At 41.0% G+C, this 22035-nt stretch overlaps 1 protein-coding gene across 1 annotated transcript; it reads left to right on the top strand.

The window, feature by feature from the left end:
• Positions 1-7783: 7783 nt before the first annotated feature.
• Positions 7784-20357, top strand: FAM107B (family with sequence similarity 107 member B). The gene is made up of 4 exons (XM_082498432.1): positions 7784-7817; positions 13659-13842; positions 17888-18041; positions 20209-20357. Exons 2-4 carry the CDS (start codon positions 13715-13717, stop codon positions 20323-20325), a joined length of 399 nt encoding a protein of 132 aa, XP_082354558.1. The 5' UTR covers positions 7784-7817; positions 13659-13714; the 3' UTR covers positions 20326-20357.
• The last annotated feature ends 1678 nt before the right edge of the window (positions 20358-22035 follow it).

Genomic DNA, 22035 nt, shown 5'->3' with positions numbered 1-22035 from the left:
TTGGTATCCAACATGTTGCCTTGTGCTGACAACAACAGCCTGTTCTAGATTAATTTAAGCCTCAGCGACTTGCTCAGCATCACAAATACAGTTTTTGGTAGAGCTGAGAATAGAGCGTCTCTCTTCTGTCGTGACTTGGTTTGTCGCTGTAATTACAGGGCAGCTTTCCTGCTAAATGAACGAGCCTCTGTTGTGATCCAGCCCACTATAATGAACAGGCCCCAGTTTATATTTTGAAGAATTCCCCTCGGTAACATTTTTGCAGTTTTAAAACATAATTCCTCAGTGAAACACGGCAAAACATGATTGTCTAATTAAAAAAAAGAAGCAGATGTTAATTTTCTGCTTTGGCAATCTCCAATTCTCCACTACTTGTTAAGCAATCAGGTTGAGAAAGTGATTGTGTTGCAAGATGATGGACAAGCTGTGATGTATGTAGAAACTTGAGCAACTTGGGTTAAAATGTTTGAAAGCGTTGTGGAAGGTTGGATTATTTTATTCAGATTTATGGGACTAGTTAACAGGTTAAGAATCTACTGTAAAGGGAAAGGGCTTCTGCCTCCTTTCATGGATAAAAATAGTGCTTACAGTTGGAGACCACCTTTCTTGTAGTGAGGCACAACCCAAGGAATCAAGAATGCATGAGGTGCTTACACAAATACCAATTGCCCTTTCACCCTTGATCATAAAGACAGCTCCTTTCCTTCTAATACATCCATACCGTTGTCGTAGTTTACGCAGTCATGGAGAAAACTAGTAATTAATTTGGTGATAGGAAACATGAAAAGCAGTGCTTGCTAGGATGTGACACAGCGCGATGTGTTCACTGGAGTGCCGAGTATTCACTCATGACCGTTTGTTGGAGTGTCTTCTGATTGCAAAACAGAGGTATGCTTTTTAAAAACTATGGGGGTCATATAGGCTTGTTGGAATTTTAATTACATTTTTTCTGTATTTGTGTTTGGTTTTTTTTTTTTAAATGGCCCATTTAGCTCTTAAAGGAGAGAAGGAAGAGGACAGTAGGAACACGCCTTGCCATTTCTTCCTTCCTTCCACAAACATCTGGGACAGTAAGATGATATCCTGATGGGGACAGCGTATAGTGACATTTTTAAGGAGTTCTTAATATGCAGTTTACTGCCAGCATATAAAGTTTGTTGGCTTGAAAGTTTCTCTCTTTGGTGTCAGGCCCTGCAGGTGCAAAGAGTCCCCCGAGATGTCTGTTCAGCAGAGGAACAAAGAACAGGGTTGGCTTCAGGTGTGAAGAGGTGCCGCTGGCAATGGCACTTACGATTTTGTATCAATAGGTATTCATCATATTAATTAAGCTTCTGTTGTTAAAAATCAGAGCTAGGGGACAGCTCTTCAGCCTGCCTGTTGTAAAATAAGCTGGGTCACCTGTGAAATGCTGTTAATAAGAGGGCTCCAAGGCTTGTGAGAAGGCTTTTTTCAACCCCTTTTCTCTTCAGGCTGACAGCACCCTTTTTCAGAGACATGGCTGTCTGGTTGTCTATATGCAAATGACAAATGGCACTCTGTTCTCTGGAAGTTCTGTACGCTGCTTTCTTGAACCTTGACTAGCAAGAGCCAAGCTGTGACCTAACATTGCTTTTGTTCCTCAGCTGCAGGCATCTAACGACAAAGACTTTCAGCTCTTTTCTTGGCTCTACATGAGTCTTGCTTTGCAGCCGTTTGGGTTTTGGTTTCTTTAAGGTTCTCTTTATTATTGAGCATGAAGAGACAAGAATACACACATTTTATTTTCATTTATGAGACTATTGTGAACTAGCATGTGACTTTTGGGGATGCAGGTAGGTTGTTTTAAGAGTTTGATGGAGATCCCTGTAGTGCCTCTTAGGAATACTGAGGGTTTTTTTTACTTGTTTAACGTAGGTACTTAAGAGTTCAATTTTAAGTCCAGTTCAACTCCACTTCTGTAGCACAGTGAGCTGTCCTCTCAAAAGCCCCGGAGAAGAATGCAGGAAGCAGAGCTGAGCAGTCCTACTAACTCCAGTGGCACGGCTGGCCCCCTCCATGAGTGCTGCTGAGGAAGGACAGTGTGAGACCTTCCTCCAGGTGGTCTGTCAAGCAGAAAGGTAACAATTGTAGGAAATTCCTTTCCTGCCACCAGTTCACAAGCTCAACAAACAATCCCTTTGTGGAGAAACTGGGGTCATCCTTCTAGTTTCTCATTTTTCTTTGTTAACTACTTGGAATTTGTTGAGCAGTTCCTTTCTGGAGGGATTACTGAGTGGTGGTCTGTTTCTCCCTTCCTGAACCTCTTTAAGCCTTTCTAAGAAAAACAAAAAAAGAAGGTGATGTAGAAAACATCCTAGAAGCAATCCCTTGTCACCGTACGTACACAACTTAATTTCTTCTGCCAGAGTATAAGCTAAAATCTCCCCTGTGCCCGTGCTAAGCTTGTGTGACTGCTTTTGTTTTAGGTGTTGACATTCTGGGGTCTTCATTCTGGTGACGCTAAAAGGCCAAAGGCAACTCAGTTGTGTGAGCAACACATCACTATACTGTTCAGACGGAGGCACGTTTCTTTAGAAAACAACGCCCTTCCGTCTGAGAAGCGAGGCAGGCTGTGTTATCCTTTCATCTGCAGCGTACTGCCTGGTACTCAGCCCTGCCCTGGTGTCAGAGCTTCCTGATTTATGAGGTTGCAGTAGAAGCTGCTGATTGTAGCTGTGCATAAAGAGCATGTAAACAGTCACCAGCTTTGACAGAAGTGATCCAGTACCAACATTTTTTTTTTCAATTTTTATTTTCTATAAATTCTTGTTTTTCAGAACTCTTATTTCTTCCATCAAACAGTGAGAAGATGATGTTCCACTAAATGGAACTTATGGATCTTATTAATGCTTTCAAATACTTAAAGGGAGGATGCCAGAGGGATGGGAGGAGTCTTTTTTCAGTGGTGCCCATTGATAGGACGAGGGGTAATGGGCACAAGCTTGAACATAGGAAGTTTCATCTTAACATGAGGAGGAACTTCTTCACTTTGAGGGTGGCAGAGCACTAGCACAGGCTGCCCAGAGAGGTTGTGGAGTCTCCCACTCTGGAGACATTCAGAACACGCCTGGACGCCGTCCTGTGCAACCTGTTGTAGGTGACCGTGCTCTGGCAGGGGGGTTGGACTAGATTATCTCCAGAGGTCCCTTCCAACCCTGACTATTCTGTGTTTCTGTGTAAATGGCTGTGGCACAGTGTTTGTTGCAGGGCTCCTGTTGATCATTGTTGCAGTTTAATAGCTTCATGTATGTCGGGCTTGGCTGTCCTAAACCCATATGATGTATGCCTTCCCTCCTGTAGCGTACATTTCCACAAGGCTTGTTCTGGTTGACACATATTCTTGCACCCACTTATTCCTTTCAAATCCATTAGGGCATCACGCTTTTGGTTAAGGTCATGAGTAGGGTGTGGAACAGCCTTCTCTTTAATTTCTTGCTCCACCTCATTTTTGGAAGATCAGGTTATCAGTTTTACTGGTCTCCTTATTTTTGCCTTTTCCTTCAGGTCTTTCTTCTCTGCCTTTGTAGTGGTGACCTTTTTGACTGAGTTGCAGTGAGGAGCCACATACCTAAAATACATCTCTTCCAGCTGAGAGTGGATAAAACAGGTCTGGGCAGGGAAGGGTGTCTCTTTGTGGACACAGTGCAAGCAGGAATGTGGATGTAGCTGCCTGAGCCAAGACTAACTACTTGAGGTGAAGGTTTTATTTCTTTCCTGTGAGTAAGCTGGGAGTGTGTTAGCTTGGAGTAGCAATAGGTTTAAGAAAATTATTTCTTTTTGTTTCCTTTTCTCTGTTTCTAAGAAGATTTCTTAACTCCATGTGTTAAGAAATCGAAATAGAGGCTGGATGCTTGCTCTGAGCCATTTGCCACCAAAGAGAGAAGAAAAAAGCAATCTTTACTACTGTAGATTTTTTTTTATCATTTTGTTTTGTTTTGTTTTATTTTTCCTGCCTAGGAAAGGTTTTTTTTTCTAGAAAATGAAGGGAACTTGAGTTGTTGAGTTCGCAGGTAATATTGATACATATCTGCCCAGTCTGAAGAAGTACTTAAGTTTTACATAACTACCTATGAATATATTTAGGAAGCTGGAAAGCTGCAGTGGACTGTGTGTTTTTCATTACGTTTGTGTTTTTAAATTTGTGAAAATGGGCTTCTTTTATGGGTGACAGAATTCCTTTTAAGTTGTCATTCAGAAACACCCAGAGAGGAGGGAATGCATGACAGCTCAGCAGATCGTGCTGTGCCATAACTCCAGGCAGGATGCTGGTGTGCCCTAAGGAACAGAATGTGGCACGAAGCAAAATCTGGAGGTTCACCAGCCTCGCTGTGCTCTGATTGCCAAGACTCTGGGATTTACAGCGCTGGTGTAACTTAGGCAGCATGTGAAATACTTCACTCGCTTGGTCTCATTTTTGCTGCTGTAGCTACTGAATGCATAACTACCTGATTAATGCAGAGATTTTAATCTTCTGACCCCCTTGCAAACACTTACTAATTGCATTCATAGATTTATAAATCTGTAAAACTAGAAGGGATAATTATGATCCTGTAATTTGGTCTCTCCATGCAATTGAACACAAATCTTTTACTAAATCAAGCGTTTTATTCCCCTTGCTTTAAAAGTGTGCGCCTTATTTTAGGAATTTGTTTTCTAGCCTCAATCTCCAGTCATTGAAATTTCTCAAACCATTGTCAGGCTTGTTGCTTATAGGATAATCAGACTGGTCTTAATCTTCGCTTTTTAAAAATCAAATGAGCAGAGCTCTTAGAACTGCCTCAATATAGGGTATGTTCTCCAGTTCATAGATATTCCTTTTCCATTTGCTTTTTAACATCCTATTTTCTTTATACTTAATAAAACTGTGTTTGCTGTGCCAGTCATGTTTACATGAGTGCTAAGTAACCTGCTTCTTCTCTTGCTCCAAAATTTTGTCATACATTTCAAAGGTCATTTAACCCTTTTTGGCTTATATCTGGCATAGACTTCTGCCTGGTTGAATACTAACTAGGAGCCTCTGTCATCATCATTGTCATCATCATCATAGCATCCAAAGAGGATTTCCGTTTCAGGAGTATGACATACACTCTTTTGTTCCTGGACCTTGCTTGGCTTCACTGGGACACACGTTACTCTCATCTTGCTCACTGGATCTTGTGAAGAAAATACAGAACAAGCCCAGAAACAGCCATGTATTGATGTATTTCTCTCTTCCCTGGAAGAATCTTGCTGAAGTCTTGTCAACTAGATTTTAAGAGTGCTCAAGATTCACCAGTCTCCTTTTCAGCATCTCAAGTCAGATGTTTGAAATGTTTCCACTCTTGCAATTAATGAGTCTGCTGGCTGCTCTGGATTTCCCCCTCTCCCTCAGAAATACACCTCTTTAGAGTTAAACCTTTTTATATTTGAAGAATCACTGTCCTCTTGCTGATGTTTTCAGAAATAGAATGACTTAGAAGTAAGACTTTCTAATAAAATGGTGTGGGATTTAGTCTGTTTGCTCTTAAGTTTAGCAGTTTTGTGTATAACCATGGATTTGGCTCAGTCTTCCCCCTTCCCCCCCCGACTTTTCCTACTCTGTTCCTGTCTGCAGGAAGTCCTTTACCACTGGGTGACACTGTTTGATAGTTCTTAACATTTGCAACAGTGAAGTCCTGGAGAAACTGTCCTCTGACTCTTTGGACTTTTGATTTTGAATCAAGGCTCGGTTTTCATATGAAATCCCATATTTTAATGTAGTTAAATTTGATTCAACCAAACCTGCCTGGATTTTTAATTTAGTGGTCCAAACTGACTGGTCTAGAGCACTGATGGTGCCCTGTAGCTGCAGGGAGTATAAACCAATCTTATTTGCTTTATTCATCTTAAAATCTCTTTTAAAACTCTGTCATTTCAGAATTGCATATGGGTCACTGTTGACCCATGTATAAATAAATTGCTAGTTACCTTTTGGGATTAATCTAGTTGCAAACTGTGCTGTGGAGTACATTTCCTAGGAGGCATAATTTCAATGATCTTCTGAAAGTCATGTTTACTGAGGTATAATAATTGCCTGTGTAGTGTATCGGTGAAAGCCAGATACATATTCAGTTGCATGCCTTTGCTAGTCATGATTTATTCCTTTCAAATGAATGACATTAGGTGAGATGGAGGGGAGGGGGGGTGTGCACGACATGCTGTTGTTCTGCAGGAAGAAAGCAATATAGTTACTAAAAGCCTTTTTGATGAGAGGCGGGTCTTGTCCTTGCCATCAGAATGGCATCCCCAACCCTGGCTAGGAGCTTCAGAACTCACAAGAACCTGAGCAAAACGAGTATGGAGGATATAAAGTCCTTAATAAATGTGCAAGACTTCTGGGGAAGAGAAGTGATGTAAGATGCATAGTCTTCATCTGCCGTTAGCGTCAGCTTGGAACCATGGTGTTACAGTAGGTTGAGCATAAGTCAGGATTTAGAGAAGATGGGTACTATTCACAGGGTGCTAGTCTTCATCCAGTGTCTTTCTGTCTTTTCCTCTGCCTGTATTAAAAATTAGATGCTAGGAAGTTTGTTGCAGGGAAAGCCTATATCTGAGTTTTGCCTGCGTCTGACAAAAAGGGGACCTGGTCTCTGCCTGCGGTGATGAAAGAAAGTCTCCATCTCCTTCTCTCCCAGTGCTCTTGCAGCCCCCTTGCGTGGAGACCTCCTGTTGCAGCAGGAGGGGAGAGGCACTTGCTTTCTCTCATCTTCCACCTCTAATTACACAGCTGCATTGATACCTCTGCAGCATTTTAACTGAGCAAGAGAAGAACTGCAACTATTCAGAGCTGGTACTTTCAGCCAGTTTCAAAGCTGGTGGCAGAAAGCTTCATTGCAGGTCTTGCAACCTGAGGGAAAATTCTCCTGGATTAACACAAATTCCTGTTCATTGGGCCTGGTGGTTTTAGTGGAAGGTGAGGCTGTTCTTAAAGCCGTTTGTGTCTTTCTGCATCTCTTTTCCAGACCAAGAAGAACAAGCCATTCTGTCTTCACCAGCATTGCCCTTTAGCCCTCAGCCTCTGGGGGAATCTAGGCTCTCACCTTAGCACCCAAGACTTGCCCGAACTTCAAAGGACAGGAACAGAGGCTGCCTGGTGGTGTTTAAATGGAATGAGAGCCATAAGCAGCTCTGTGCATTTGAGAGACTTGTAACAGTGTGGAGCACCACCCGTAATCTTGCGCTCTTGTCTCCCTTTAGGTGTCAGTGCCAATGCAAACATCTTTAAAATGACCCTCTTTCTTCTGGTTTCTCATCTAGTGGATCTTTTAGCTGTGCTTTGTTGACTTTACACTCTCAGCAGTGCTTCAGGCAAGAAAATGAGCGTTAACTGGATTTCCTTGAGATTTTGAGTGGTTTAGTTCATTTTAATATCCTCTAAAGTGACAACAGGAACAGCTTCAGTAGCCAGCAAGCCCTGCCTCTTTCCATGTGCTTGACATCACTGAGACTGCTTTGGGCTGCCCTAGTCAAGTGAGCGCACCCTTGTTCCCGAGAGAAGTCTACGTGGTCTATCAGTCTTTTGGCAGCTGTGCAACTAATGAAGCTATTAACTGGTGTAAGGAGGGTGCTGTGACTTAAACTGTTCTGGCATAGTATGGACAGAAGTTTTTCACTCTTGCTCCTTCATTTTGTCTGCTGGGATCTGAAGATTTTAATGTGCCTGACAAGGAGCAGTGAGATTGGCCTTGCAGAAGCTCGTGGTAGTTTCTAAGAGGCTATTCTCCTGTACACGTGCGAGCTGGGGCTCACAGGGATGAAATAATCTGCCTAAGATCAGTAAGGTAAGGCTGTAGCCAGAACAAAAACCCAGGTACCTGCCAAAGGGTTAAAAAGTTTGATGGTTTTCATTTTGTTTGAAGAATAGCAATATAGTAAATAATCTGGTAACAGGAGGATATTAAATGTGCAATCCGTATGGGACAGTAGGGACATGCTGCCCTAAATTTTTTTCGATTTTGAGGCAGGTGAAGATAATCTCCTCTTCTGAAGCAAAACTCTTGTAGGTAGGAAGTGGCAGCCTTTTTTGAACAAAGCATGAGGGGCTGAGAGGAATTGCAGCCACCAGGACCTCTCTGGTCCTTCCCCCTCCCTCCGCAGGCAGTCTGGCTGTGTTTTGCCATGATCCAAACTCCATCATCCCTTTCAGCTGCGAAAGATGGTGTGAATAAGAGCCAAACTCCTTGGATAGTGGCCGGCTTGAGCATCTTGGGTGGGAAAAGTATTCTGTGTTCTGTTTTCAGGAACTCTGAATTAAAGGGTGAACTGTGGGAAGTTATTAATGACATCTATAACGAAGGATTAATCAAGTAAATCTCTCTAGTCAAGTGCCTCTTACTGCACCGAGAGCATATAGATAAAAATGATAGCAGTGGTGAGCTTTCATGTGCAAACAGTGCATTTAAGTAGCTCTTTTGCTTTCCAGCCGAGCTGGCCAATGCGAAGCGGTGCTGGTCGTGTAATGTCTGAGCAGAGACTTGCTTAAGAATTTTTATTCTGATTTCTCTCGGAATCAGAAGGGGGAGAGTAAAACCATATTTCTTCTCAAAGAATGCCTTTGGGTTACTTGTAACAAACCACAAGTCTACGCGGTAGTTTAAAGAGCTAAAAATGTAAGTCTTAAAAAATAGTGTTTGATGGTTTACAGTACAGCTCAGAGCAGATGTTGAAGCTTTTTCGAGAATAAAATCTTACTTCGGGAGGTATTCAGTGTTTGAGCTAATGCTTCTGTGGAAGATATTAATTCAAGAATTTATTAAGGCAGAAAGGAAATCATGTGAATTTAGCATTAATGTAACTTTTGGACCCTGGACTAGTCTATTATTTTGATGTTCATTGGTATTTTTAGGCATTTATTTATATGCTTTTTAAAGGGCCTCAACTCTACCTCTGCTTTCACAGCTGTAACTAATTGTGGGAATCATTTGAAGGGTGAAAATGCCGTATATATGTATAATAATATAAATATATGGTGTCTCACTGGAATTTTTATATTCAGATTCCATATGTAGAGGGTGATTTCTGGTATGAGGAATACCAGATAGCAAATAAATGCAATTCCCTGAATGCCATATAAACACGAGGGGTTTTTTGGCATGAACTTCCCTCTCTTGCGGAAGCCGTGGGACCTGTGTTGTAGTAAAAACTCTGGCAGCTGCTGAACCCTTAACCCGGTGTTTTTAAGATCTGCTTTGAATCTGTTAAAAACACTAGTGGCTGTCTGTAGCTCTCTTTACATGCGTGTTTGCAGGGTTACTACCATTAAGGGACTTCTGCTGAAAAAAATCCTCTATAGATATAAAAAAAATAAATAACATTAGCAGCAAATGTGTCTTTTGGACGTGTTCCTCCAAATGTAACTTGTATGCTTCTGGCATACCCCGGTTCAGTTGTATCTATTCAGTATGATCAACTTGAAGGGTCTCTTCTCTTCTCCCTGAATTTACTTGTGCTCCAAGGAAAAGAAATGAGAGAATTGCAAGTATGTGACCACTTGGTCTTGGCTTTCCAAGGCTGAGGTGTCAGTATGGTACTTCTTGATTTCACTAAGAGCATCTTTGTACATGAAAACATTAAACTTCTGTCTGGGAGTTATTTTTATACAGAAATGTTGTCTAGTGGGATATTAAAATTGCTTTGCAGTTCTGTTTCAGGAGTTAAAATTCCTTTTCTATGCAGGATCCCCAGTTTATTTTTCTGGATGAAAATCCACGTGTATGTAAGAAGTCATGGAAAAAGTCTGTGAGGGTAACTCAGGCGGGACAAGATAAGGTAGATAAATGCTTTTGTGCTGCTTGTGCAGCAACAGCTAATTCAGCAAATGCTCTGGGGATGCCCCTGCCAAATTAGCGGGTGTACTAAACTTGAGCCAAGCTCAGCTAAACATCCCCTGAATCCAAATCTCTTTCCTTTGTTTTGGAGCAAGGTAACAGGGAAACACAGAAATGGGTTGTGCATTCTCAGTTGATCGTGTAACGGGAGATGGTTAAAAGGAGCCTCTCGGATGCTCTTAAGGCAGCATATTCTGTGATGTTCAGATTATTCATGTCCCGCTGTTGCACCTAGTGATGATCTGAAAACAGCTTTATGAGTTGTGACTTTTGTGGTGATGAGCACTAGAGACTCATGGAATTAATATATTTTTAATTGTTATTGCTTGAACATTGATTAAACTTTGTTTAAGGACTTCTAAGGGATTCTGTCATCGAGCTCGACTGGTTTATTGATGTGAGCCTGAATCTCAGAATGAAGCTCTGGGGCTACACTGCCAACTCTGTTCCTTTCTGCTGTTGCGTTGTGAATCCTTTGTGCCTTAGTTTCCTTTTTACGTGACACTTGCCTGTGCTTTTGTAAATGTTTGCTTTGAAAGAGTGTGGGTAGAAATCACACTTAATTGCATTGTTTGTGTATAATATTACAGTGAATCCGCAGGACTGGGTTGGTGACCTCCAGCCAGGCTGAGGTTTGTGAAGGGTGTGAGAGGATCCACTGAGTGGGAACTGGGTGCCCTGTTTTGCTGGCTCCGTGTGGAAATCCTAGCTGAAATAATTTACAGCTTAATCACGCACAGAAAGCATCTTCAGTTCCCAAGGGAGTTTTATTCATTCAAGTTTGCTGCTAGTAGAGTTCATGTTACACTAGGAAACCACGATTCCTGACCTCAGAGTTGAATACATGTTTTTAAAAATAGAGATGGGACAGAAGAAAGAAGAAAAAAATAGACTTCATTTTAAGGGCTTGCCAAAAGCAAATCTGCATGCTGCAAAATACTACATCAAACTTTCTGAGAAATGACTGGATTAAATTGTTTTTCAAGGGCTCATGTTAGAAAAATAGTACATTGTTTCTGACAGGCAGTTGTAGGGTAATTCTGTGTTTTTCATCTTCGCAAACAGAAGACTTGTCTTGAAGAGGCAGCAGGTTATTTTTGCATTTATTTTAATGGAGAACTGTCGATGATAAATGCCCTCTAGAAGATTCACAGCCCCATCAGTGCAACAGAACTGATAGAGGAGTACAGAAAAACAAATATTTACAGAGCAGGTTTATTTTGGGTGGAAGCTGGATATGTAACATTTGAGTAGTTTAAGTTGTGATAAGCCTGATGTGAACACTGAGGAAGCATGAATTGTGGCCTTATTTAAAAAAAAAAAAAGGGGCAGAAAAAAACTGTAGCTAGTTTATTTAGTGTGTACAGTAAAGAGAATAGACTTCCACGCACTTTTTATTAATGGCATGGTACTACATGGTATACATTGAGAAGTATGCTGTGGTTTGGGGATTTGTTTTTGGTTTGTTTTTTTTTTTTTTTTTGTATGGCGTGCCATTAAACAGCAAGTGAATTGAGGTATGAGTTTAGCGAAGGGCCACCGAGAGTGGTGGGGACCAGGCTGCAGGTGCTGTGGCGGGGGCTGAGGGACCTGGGCTGGCTCAGCCTGGGGCAGAGGCAGGGTTGGGGGGCACCTAACAGCAGCCCCTGTGTCTGGGAGGAACTTAGCAAGAAGGTGGAGCCAGGCTCTTCACCGTGGTGCATGGTCAGAGGGTGAGAGGCAATGGGCATGAGTTGCAACAAGAGGTTCATATGGGTGTAAGGAAAAATCTTCACCGTGAAGACAGGCAAGCAGGGTTGCCCACAGAGGCTGTGCAGCCTTGGAGAACTTCAGGACTTTACTGGGTAAAGTCCTGAGCAACTTGGTTTGATCTCATAGCTGTTCCTGCTCTCAGCAGGAGGTTGGATTAGAAATCCTCCAAGTTTCTTCTGACCTCAGTTTTCCAATCATTCTGTATATTTGTCATGTGAGGTGATAGCTGATTGTTTAAATTGAAGCAAGAAGGACTCTGAAGGGGTGACAGGAGAAGTATTTTTATTGCATGATCAATGTCAGTAAGAGGTTTATGTCATGTGCAGCAATATGCTTACATAGTTGTGAACTGTGGGCAATTTTTATATTAATTTCAGAGATCCCTGTGAGAACTAACACCCCCACAGAGTTCAAAAACTCTACACATAAACTTGCCTTGAAAAACTAATGCAGGGGCCACCCTGAGAGCAGCTCAAACTGGTAAGCTGTTTCTCATTGGATTTGCTCCGTAAAAACTTGGTGTGTGATGTGTAGCACAAATAAAACACAATTCACATCATCTATTCAAACAAAGAAGCTGAAAGGACTATGCGAGATCCATTGGAAACATTCAAATCCAGAGTGACTTCCTTGCATCCGCTGAAAACTTAGTCCTGTCATTTTGCTTCATCTGTAAGTGCACATGCAGCCCAAGCAGAGCGATGGTGGTACTGTATTCAGGATTAATGAAGTATTAGTGGAAATCTTTCCACTGTTATCAAGTGGATTTTCAATCAGACCCTCTGAGCAACAATATGAGATTCGTAATGAAACAAATAGTTTAGGGATTAAACTGAGACTGAACTTAAACAGTTTTTACAGCCCGTGGAGTGAGAGAGGGAGAGCAGAACTGGTAACAGTGGGATCTAAATTAAAGCACATATTCAGCTCTTTCTGGAACATACATGGCAAATCCCAATGATTCTCTGATTTGTCTCATAACCCCGTACTGTATAGTGCGTGGCATTCAGCTCTTCTGCCAGTCAGGCTAACGGAGGTCTTTCACCTTTTCTTTCATGTCCCTTTGATTCACCTCTGTAAACACACATGCTGTGAGATTATTTTTTGGGGGTCTGTTTGAGGGGCCAATGTGTATCAAACTGATAATTGCAATATGCCAGATTCTGCATGCAGGTTTCCACGACAGCAAATGGAGGCAGAATTGCTTTGTTTTGGACTTTTGTGACTAAGGCTTTTTGGTGGAAGGGGGTATGAATGGCCATGTATACATTATTTGAAAACTATTGTTTACATGTCAGCTGTTGATTAAAAGTGTTGTGATTTGGTGCATAGATACGTTTTCTATAGCAGGATTAGAAAATGCTGGATTTCCAGATATCAATCATCAAGAATTCATTGCCTTCAGATCCGTGGATTTCTGTGGATTTTTACTGGGTAAAAAAGAAGAAACAGCCTCACCCAACTTTTTCTCCTCTACCTTTCCACTCAAAAATCTGTCCCCTATCCCAACAACTGCAGATCTGGCAACTTCCACATGGAAGCTTTTGTTTGGTACAGTACAGTTCAGGGCTTGTCCACAGGGGGTGTTTTCCCCATAGCTGACATGATACTGATGACAGAAAATGAGACTCTCTATGGTTTTGGTACACATTTGTGGTATTTAATATAGTCAGTATTTAAAATGTCTTTAGGGTCTCAGTATTACTGATCTAAAAATGCTTTGTCTTAGTAGGCTTTTTAAAATCAATAGGGCTCTTCATGTGCTTAACCTAAATTATTTGTCTAGTTCTTCTTAAAATGGGGGGGGAATCTGAACCTCCAGGTGAATGGATGGAGTCTGTTGGAGATGACACTGTTGTAAAATTGCTGCCTGTTTAAAAAGATACTACTGATGTTTGCTCTGAGAGCCCATACTTAATAGAGACAAAATTAATCTAGGAAATGCATAACTGTTACCAATGTAATATGCTGCCTTTATGTTTTAATACATCTTTAAAAGGCCCTTCAGTGTGGATTTACTGCAGTTTTCCCCCTGTTTTACAGATACTGTGAATAAGGACACTGAACCCAAAGATCCTTATCCCATTCCAAGAAAGATTATGGCTGAACCAGACTACATAGATGATGACAATCCTGAATTAATTAGACCTCAGAAATTAATTAATCCTGTGAAGTCATCCCGGAATCATCAAGATCTCCATAGAGAGCTGCTTATGAATCAGAAAAGGTAAGAGTCTAAAAATCACTTGTGCCACCCTCCCACCCCAAACACGCAGCTTGAGTTTTAATTTCATCAACATGATGTTTTACCCAAAAGCCAGCAGACACTTTTTGTTGATTCAGATCTTGTAGATGAAAAGTCTCTGATTCTTAATCGTGGCATTTATTTCTGTTTGAGTTTCAGTTGCTCTGCAAAAGCTTGCTGTAAAAGTCTTCTCACTTTGCTTTTGTGAATACTCACAAAGGGTTGGTTTCCAGAGGAAGCAGTTCTGTTCTCCCCTATCACTTTTCATATCGGTTACCTGGGCACTGTAATTTGTCTTGAGCTCTTAACTTTATCAAGTGTTTGACGAAATTTTGCTATTACCAGCAGGATGGTAAAATCTGTGGGTTTTCCAGTGCACTGACTTTATAAGGCCACTTTTAAAGAAATATATTTTATTTCACATGAAACTGTTCTTTACTTACTTGATCTGTCTTGCAATGCAGCGTGATAGTCTGGTGCCTGCTTTGCTGCTGCACAAGTGTTTCTTTGTATGTTATGCAAATGCTGCTTCCTTCATTCTGGGATGGGATGGGATGCACAGCTGTTGCTCTATATATTGCTTTTAAAGATGTAAATAACTGGAACTTGATTTCACCGCCTTCAGAGACACAAGCACTTGGCCCAGACATAGACAAAGTTCTGTTATTAAATCTCTTCAGCAGCAGAAGAGTCATTTAGAAAATGTATTAAGAAAAAAGCCACCAGACCACACGGTGGAGGAAAAGCCACCAAGCCTGTTGAGGCTCCTCCCTTTAAACAAACAGAAACTACATATCATATTAGTGATGTGGTGTGTTGAAGCCACCCAAAATGGACTTTCCAAAGGCAAGGGCATGGGGATCCACAAAACAGCAGAGGAAGAACAGTATTTCAGAGCGCATTTGAGAATAAAGTTGCTGGTAGCAGCCTTTATGGCTTTTTGAGACCCAGGACCATGATAAAGGAGAGGAGGAAGCTATTGCTTTGGCTACTGCAGCAGAACTGGATTTGTCTGTTTGGCAGGAGGGGTCCCATTATGAAAACTTCTCTTTTTTTTTGCCACTCTGGTGGGGTAGTATTTTGAGGGGAGAAGGGGTCTTTTCTATGTGTAATAGCAAAATCCTAACAAATGCTAGGCTTAGGTACTTAATTCTAAATGAATTGCATACACAATACAGCATTTCTTACAGAATGCCAGCTGAATTGGAAGAAACTGGCCTAAATAGGTGTTTGTCCTATTTTTCATTAATGGGATTAAACATCAAAGTTAGTTCCTAGCACCAGGAAGTTTATAGTCATTGAAAGAAAGATAGTGGAAGTTTCCCGACTTAAGATCTTATTCTAAAGGATGTGGAGGCTGCAATAAATTAAGGCTATTTTTTTTTTTTCTTTTAAGTTTATGACAGCATAAAGCGCTTTTAAATAGTATGGAGTTCTTTTCTTCTAGGAGAATATCCTATTACACAGAGGAGTTGTGCAGCCCTCAATATCCACTCTTCTCTTACTGTGATTTTGATTAGCTGCAGCTGTTAATTTTAGATTCTCATTTATTGGTGCAGAAATGAAATACTTTGAGGGTTTTCACCAGCAGAAAAACTGGCCTTTTTGAAAAGAGGGTTAGTCTTCTGTGCTTCGTGCCGCTGTACTACCTCTGATATGAGGCTTTTCGGTATTGTAGATATTAAGCTTGTGTTCTGCTTTGTTACTGCAAATTGCCATGTATATGGAGGACTTTAGTGCTCTTATAGAAGTCTGCTTAACGTGCACCATATTTTACTGTGAAAACTCAGTGTAGGCGCCAGCAGCTTCACTTTTTGACCAGTCAGCTCTGAACAGCCATTTCTGGATGTTAGAAAATATTAGCCAGTGCTGGTCCGATCATTCTCCATGGCTACTGTGAGCAGTGTCTGCTGGGTCTTGAACTGATGTAGTTATTTACTTGCAGAAATCGTAGTTGTTGTGAGCATTGGAACAGGCTGCCCAGGGAAGTGGTGGAGTTGCCATCCTTGGAGGTATTTAAAAGATGAGTAAACGTGGTGCTGAGGGACATGGTTTAGTGGTGGGTTTGGCAGTGTCATGTTGATGGTTGGCCTTGATGATCTTAAAGGTCCTTTCCAACCTAGACGATTCTATGATTCTGTAAAAGCTTTAGGATTTTTTTATTTATCCAGGACAATCACCAGGAGGCAATACAAGACTCTCGGTTAATCCAGTAGCTGCCTGTTTGTTGCCTTTCCTTCTTACTTAGGAGAGTGAAAATAGGATTAACATTACAGTTGTTCTGTTACAGATCTGACTACCAACCCCTCTTTATTAGACTGAGAGATTGTATTTACTTGTATTTTCTGCAGGTCCCCTGTATTACAGCTACAGCACACCTAGGTCACTCTTGTGCCTTTGCTTTGTTACGGGGCAACCTTACTTAAAAATAACAGGAACAAGTAAGGTTACTTAGCAGCTTGCCTCTGATTAGTGGGTATCTTGATTGCTAATTGCCAACACAGAAGTTTCAATTGATTCAGCTCTCAGCTGACCCAGTAGTAGTAGTAATAAAAAATCACTCTGGCTTTTCTCTGCCTGACTTAAGTTTTATGTGTTAAAATGTAATTAAAATAGCATGAAACATAAAATATTAACACAGTCTAGTAGCTTCTGTTGCTTTCGGGCCATGAGATCTGTTATGAGAAATTGGGAACAGCATTTGGTGTTGCTAAATATTTGATTTTGCTGTCAGGGTATGTACATGGATAGAGTGTTCCATAATATATGGAGTCATTCATAGATGCCACCATAAAATGGCATTTTAATGTATTATTGGACGTGCTGTCAGATATGCCTATTATGGAAGAATTAGGCAACCACAGATATATAGCAAGTGGGGAAGGGTAAAAATACACTTTCTGAAAGCTTATTCAAATTATTGAATTTCTTAAAGTTGAAATAAAAAATGGTTGATGTTAAAAATGCTGGATGTTTTCACATAATAGTCTTCACAGGGAAGACAGTAACGCAGGCAAATTGTGGATCTTTCTGCTCTGACTTAAGTGATGCTAGTACCTGAATAGTGAGGAGAGCTTTGAATCTTATCATAACAAATTTTGAAAACATCATAGCTTAACAGAGATAAAAGAAATAGCTGAAGTCACAAAAATAAGTAGGAGTGGTTGTGTATCTGTGTGTGTGTCTGTATAAATAAAGACATGCATCTGCCGAAAGAGTAAGCTTTCTCATTTTAGAGTAGCTGGCTTGGAAAGCAATTTCTGCTGAACAGACTTGAAACATTCAGTCGATGTAGTAGCTAAAATATTGCAAGAGGGAGAATCCTCCAGCCTTTGTCTGGTCTCCAAGGTGATTGCAACTTTTTTTTATTCTGGATTTTTGTTGTCTTCACCTCTTTGTGGTTTTGAGTGTAGCCTGGGAGCTCTCACTGGAAATAGCTTCACAGGCAGGCATGGGTAAAGCTCTCACATTTTCACGGAAGGACAGAATCCAGGATTTCCAGGAGGAGTGGGACAAAATCCAGAAGGAGACCACTTTTTAGTTCCGACCACGGAAATTTCTGTGGGCATAGTACCCCGCATAGGACTGTCTGAACACAATTTCTCTGAGTTATCAGCCAGTAAGGGAAGTCTTTTTGTACAAAATTTGTTTCTGGCTGTGCTAGAGTCTTGATTTCTGATTGGTTTTTTAATCCATTCTTCTTGAATTAAGAGAATAGTGGGAAGACTAAAGTTGAAAGTTAAAATAGTGACTTTATACAGGAGAAATACTAGCATGCTTGTTAAAGGGAAATATCCTCAGTAATAATATGACTTAAATTCTAGTTTAGGGTTCTGGTTAGAAACCAGGCAAATATCTGCCTGGTTTTGCCTTTTAATTAATTATTTACATTTCAGTGTATCTAAATAGGCAACTAATAGACTTCAGAAAACCTGCCTACAATTCTGTGTGAATTTCCTCTAATTAAAACTGATCTCTCTCTTCCCTGTTCCCCCCCCCCCCCCGCCCCTTCCCATTTAATTTGAAGGGGTCTTGCACCTCAGAATAAGCCAGAGCTACAGAAGGTGATGGAGAAAAGGAAACGAGATCAAGTTATTAAACAACAAAAAGAAGAGGAAGCACAAAAGAAGAAATCAGACCTGGAAATAGAGCTACTGAAACGGCAGCAGAAACTGGAGCAGGTAAGATGGAGAATAACACTACCTTTACGCATATACATCTGAGCTACTCACCCAAGGCTCCCTTTGTAGACAGGAGACAAGCAGCAGCCAATTTTTGGCACATTTCCTCTGATCAAACACATACATCTTTTTCAGGTTGAGTCAAATGCGTTTAAGAGACGTTTAGATGTAGTTTGGGGGGATATGGTGTAGGGGAGAACTTTGTAGAGTAGGGTAGATAGTTGGACTTGATGATCCCAAGGGTCTCTTCCAACCTAGACAATTCTATGATTCTGTGAAATCACGCTCTAAATTACCTATTTGTTGTTATTTACTGTATAGGAACTGCGTATGTTGTCTGCCTTTGGTCAAATGAATCCTGCATGAGACAACAGGAATATGTGTGTGGAGCACTGACCTTGTTTAACCGTTGAAACTGTGGTGAATTAGTCAACTTTTATAGTCTAACTATTAAGAGATGATCCACTAAGAATGGTTGTTAGACTGCAGTGCATCAAAACTAGATGCTTAATGAATAAAAAAATCAATTGATTCTTTCTCCTGAGTATGACCCTGAGTATGGAGATGATGTGGGGTTGGAGTTCACTGTGACGAAGCTTACTGCTAGGCACAGAGCCAGCCAAACGTCTCTGTGCCTCTTAAGGCACTTTGAGTACCCGCAAGGAAATACCTCTGCAGTGAAACACCTCATCAAAGAAGTCACTGTGCATCAAGCATTGCATTTATTTTTAAATAAAAGAATGCTTTAAAACAATATCTCCTGTTTTTCACAATGGAAATAACTTAAGACAAATAATTACTTTATTGAAAATGAGGTGTAATCCAACCATTATTCAGGTTTTGGGGGTTTTATGATAGTTTTTTTTAATTAGGCTTAGAAATATTTTTTGTATTTTTAAGTGTATCATCCTGTCCCTTTTCCTTTCTGCTCTTGAGGGCCTGGCTTCAAATGGTTCAACTTGTAGGAAGATTTGATTTGAAACCGAGCTGTCCAAGGACATACGTAGAATAGAAAATTCTGTTAAAAGAGGAAGAGCCTGCCCCTTGCAAACAATGTTGTGACTTTGTAAACATCATAGGAATGGCATTAATTGACAACATGGCTCATGGAGAAATGTTGTCGTGATTTATTGTAGCAAGGCACGTCCCTTGCCAGTGAACCAGAAACAAAGGAGGGATTATTTAGGTGAGCCATACATGGTCCCCAATAATCGGGGAGACCTTGGTCTGTTAAAAAAACAAAAGCTCCTTTCGGGATCTTTCCTTAGTTTTCTAAAGGGTTGTTTCTTCCTTTCTGCCAACTTATCTGCCTTCACTGAGGATTGCTGAGCGATCTCTATTCTGTACGATGCACAAGTGGTGTTCTGTATGCGCACTGTATAGCCTTGCCCTATAGAGCAGCGCTTCAGCCTCACATGGTAATTTTGAGTGTCCGCATAGGCAGAAGTTCTAAATGGGTTAAAAATGTCAGTGAGTGGGCTCTCAAAAATCATAGAATCATAGAGTTTTAGGTTCGAAAAGACTTCTAATACCATCAAGTCCAACCCTTAACCTAGCACTGCCAAGTCCACCACTAAGCCTCTAAACCATGTCCCTGAGCATCCCATCTACTCATCTTTTAAATACATCCAGGGACAGTGCCTCAAAATGAACAACTAAGGTCCAAGGAGGATTTTTTTTTTTTTATTGCTTTTTGTGATAGACAAAAAAGATGCACCGAAAGAGGCTCAAGTTAGACACAGAATTCCATACCTAGACACTCAGAAATACATTCTGCAAGTGTGCTCAGTAGCAGCTGTTCACATGTGTTCTCCCACAAGGCATGTTTGTCCTTGTCTTATTGTAAAAGCCAGAGAAGGGAATTATTGTGATGTCCAAGAATTTCTTCAAAAATTCTTCATCTTGTTCTCGTACTGGGCTTGTGGAATTTTTGTCCATCTGGAAAAGGTGGACATCTGGAACGAGCTAGAGCCAAGGGTTTGGAAAGATTTATCGTTTATGAGAACAGATACTCCCAAAGAAACACAACTTTATCTTTTCCATGAGATAAAGAAAGCAAGCAGTTTAAAGAGTTTTGCATGGCCAGTTACCAAAACCTTTGGTTTTTTGTCTTGTATTTCAATGATCTGCTTTGTATGCTTTATTTTACATGTGATTCCCTTTTAAGCTGGAACTGGAGCAACAGAAGATACAGGAAGAGCAGGAAAATGCACCTGAATTTGTCAAAGTCAAGGGCAACTTGAGGAGGACGGTCCAGGAAGCAACGGAAGCACCAGACTCCTAGAGCCAGCGCCTGCTAAGACTTCCATGTCTCCTGCAGAGAGGGGCTTTTGCAAGTTGTCTCAGATTTGCCCCTCAAGATGGAACATAACAGCATCCAGCTGACACTTACTGAAGATGAGATTTTTAATTCCTGGGATGTGTGGTTTAAAAAGACAGTACCATAAACAGATCGACTTGCCAAATGCAGTCCTGAGATCAGTGGATAAGGAGTCTGTCAGTGCAGTGTCATGGACCAGTCTGATGTGCTTACTCAGAGATTTTAACCAGGGATACTAGAGAAACTCCTTCAGCGTTGCACTGCTTTATCTCTTGTGATCCTAGTTTAGTGGAGATACACAGATTATATTTTGCTTTAAAAAAGAACAAAAATCCTCCTGTGATATCTTATGAAGCTTTGCTGTGCAGGTAGATTTCCTCCATCTAGACCTACAGCCTGTGTATATTCCACAATAATTTGTGTTTAGTTGGAATTTTTATCAAATCTGGGAGGATACGAGGTATGTTGGTCACTGCTGCCCATCCCCAGGGGGGTAGGCAGGTGTGGGCAAGATGAGAATGCTTAAAATCCACCAGCAGTGAAAAGTTAAGCAGCCTTAAAGCCCATTTCTCCCTGTTTGGTGTGTAGAATTTGGGCTATGAAAGAGCAGAAATCGGATGATACTCTCACCAGAGAGAATCCAGAAGCTGATTTATCTCTATCTCTAAATTTACACCGTTGTGTACAGGCCTGTGCAGTGCTACCTGTGAATTTACCTCTCAATGCAAAATGACCTGTCTTCTACTTCTTGTGTTTTGAAATTGTACTTACTTTGCTGTTGTGGCCTTTCTCCTCCAAGGACATGCTGATCTGCGTACAGTGTTAACACATTACTTGGTAGTGTTTAAACTCATTTGCTGGAACTGAAATCAGGAATCTGATCTGCCGTCAGTTCCTGCTCTTTGCTTGCTGGAACTTGTTGCGGTTCCTGCAACAGAGCAATGTTTAAGCCAGACCAAACTGATCATTGGAGTCTACTGAAATGAAAGCCTTTTCCATAAAGTGAGGCATAAAATTAATTTCATTTTATCCCATCCTTCCTTCAGCCTCAAGAAAGGAGGAGGGAAGTGTGTTACCACTGAGTCTTAAGGTCCAATTCTGTCACCTTCTGCCTTTCCACAAGTTGCCCCTGTGACTTGCCATTAAATGAAATACTGCTCAGCTTGCACAGGGATGGCAGAATCTGATCCTTCACACTTATGACTACTAGTTATCCAGGAAAGTCTGGGATGAGGAGGAGGGAACAGATTATTCGTGTAGGATTATAGAATTGGATTCTTACCTGGTGTGAATGGGTGCAGATATCTTATCTTCAGAATCTGGGGAGAAATCCTCATCTTCCTTGGTCGGTGCAGTCCTAGCTCTCACTGAAGCTGTGTTCATCCGTCTCAGCTGAGGATCTACTCCTAGTCTTTGCCTTAGGATGCTAAACAAAATAATTTCTACTTTGTAATTACATTGGACATAACTGTTTGAGAACACTTTTTATTAATATCAACAGTGGCGTGTTTGTATTGTAAAGGTGGTGGGGGAGGGTTTGTTGGTTTGTTTCTTAGTTCCTTTTGCCTTTCCTGTAAGTATTGGACATTTTTCAATACAATTTCAGCATAGCACTTGGGACAAAATGCTCACAATTAGAAATGTTTCCTAGATACAGACTTGAATTTATCAAGA

Source organism: Vanellus vanellus, assembly GCF_965231255.1.
Source record: "Vanellus vanellus genome assembly, chromosome: 1".
Classification (NCBI taxonomy): Eukaryota; Metazoa; Chordata; class Aves; order Charadriiformes; family Charadriidae; genus Vanellus; species Vanellus vanellus.
This window is presented reverse-complemented; position numbering and strand designations above follow the sequence as displayed.

Coding starts and splice junctions, on each gene's coding strand:
- FAM107B (XM_082498432.1), top strand. CDS start 13,715: ATGGCTGAACCAGACTACATAGATGATGACAATCCTGAATTAATTAGA. Junction 13,843..17,887: donor CTGCTTATGAATCAGAAAAG/GTAAGAGTCTAA, acceptor TTTAATTTGAAG/GGGTCTTGCACCTCAGAATA. Junction 18,042..20,208: donor GGCAGCAGAAACTGGAGCAG/GTAAGATGGAGA, acceptor TTCCCTTTTAAG/CTGGAACTGGAGCAACAGAA.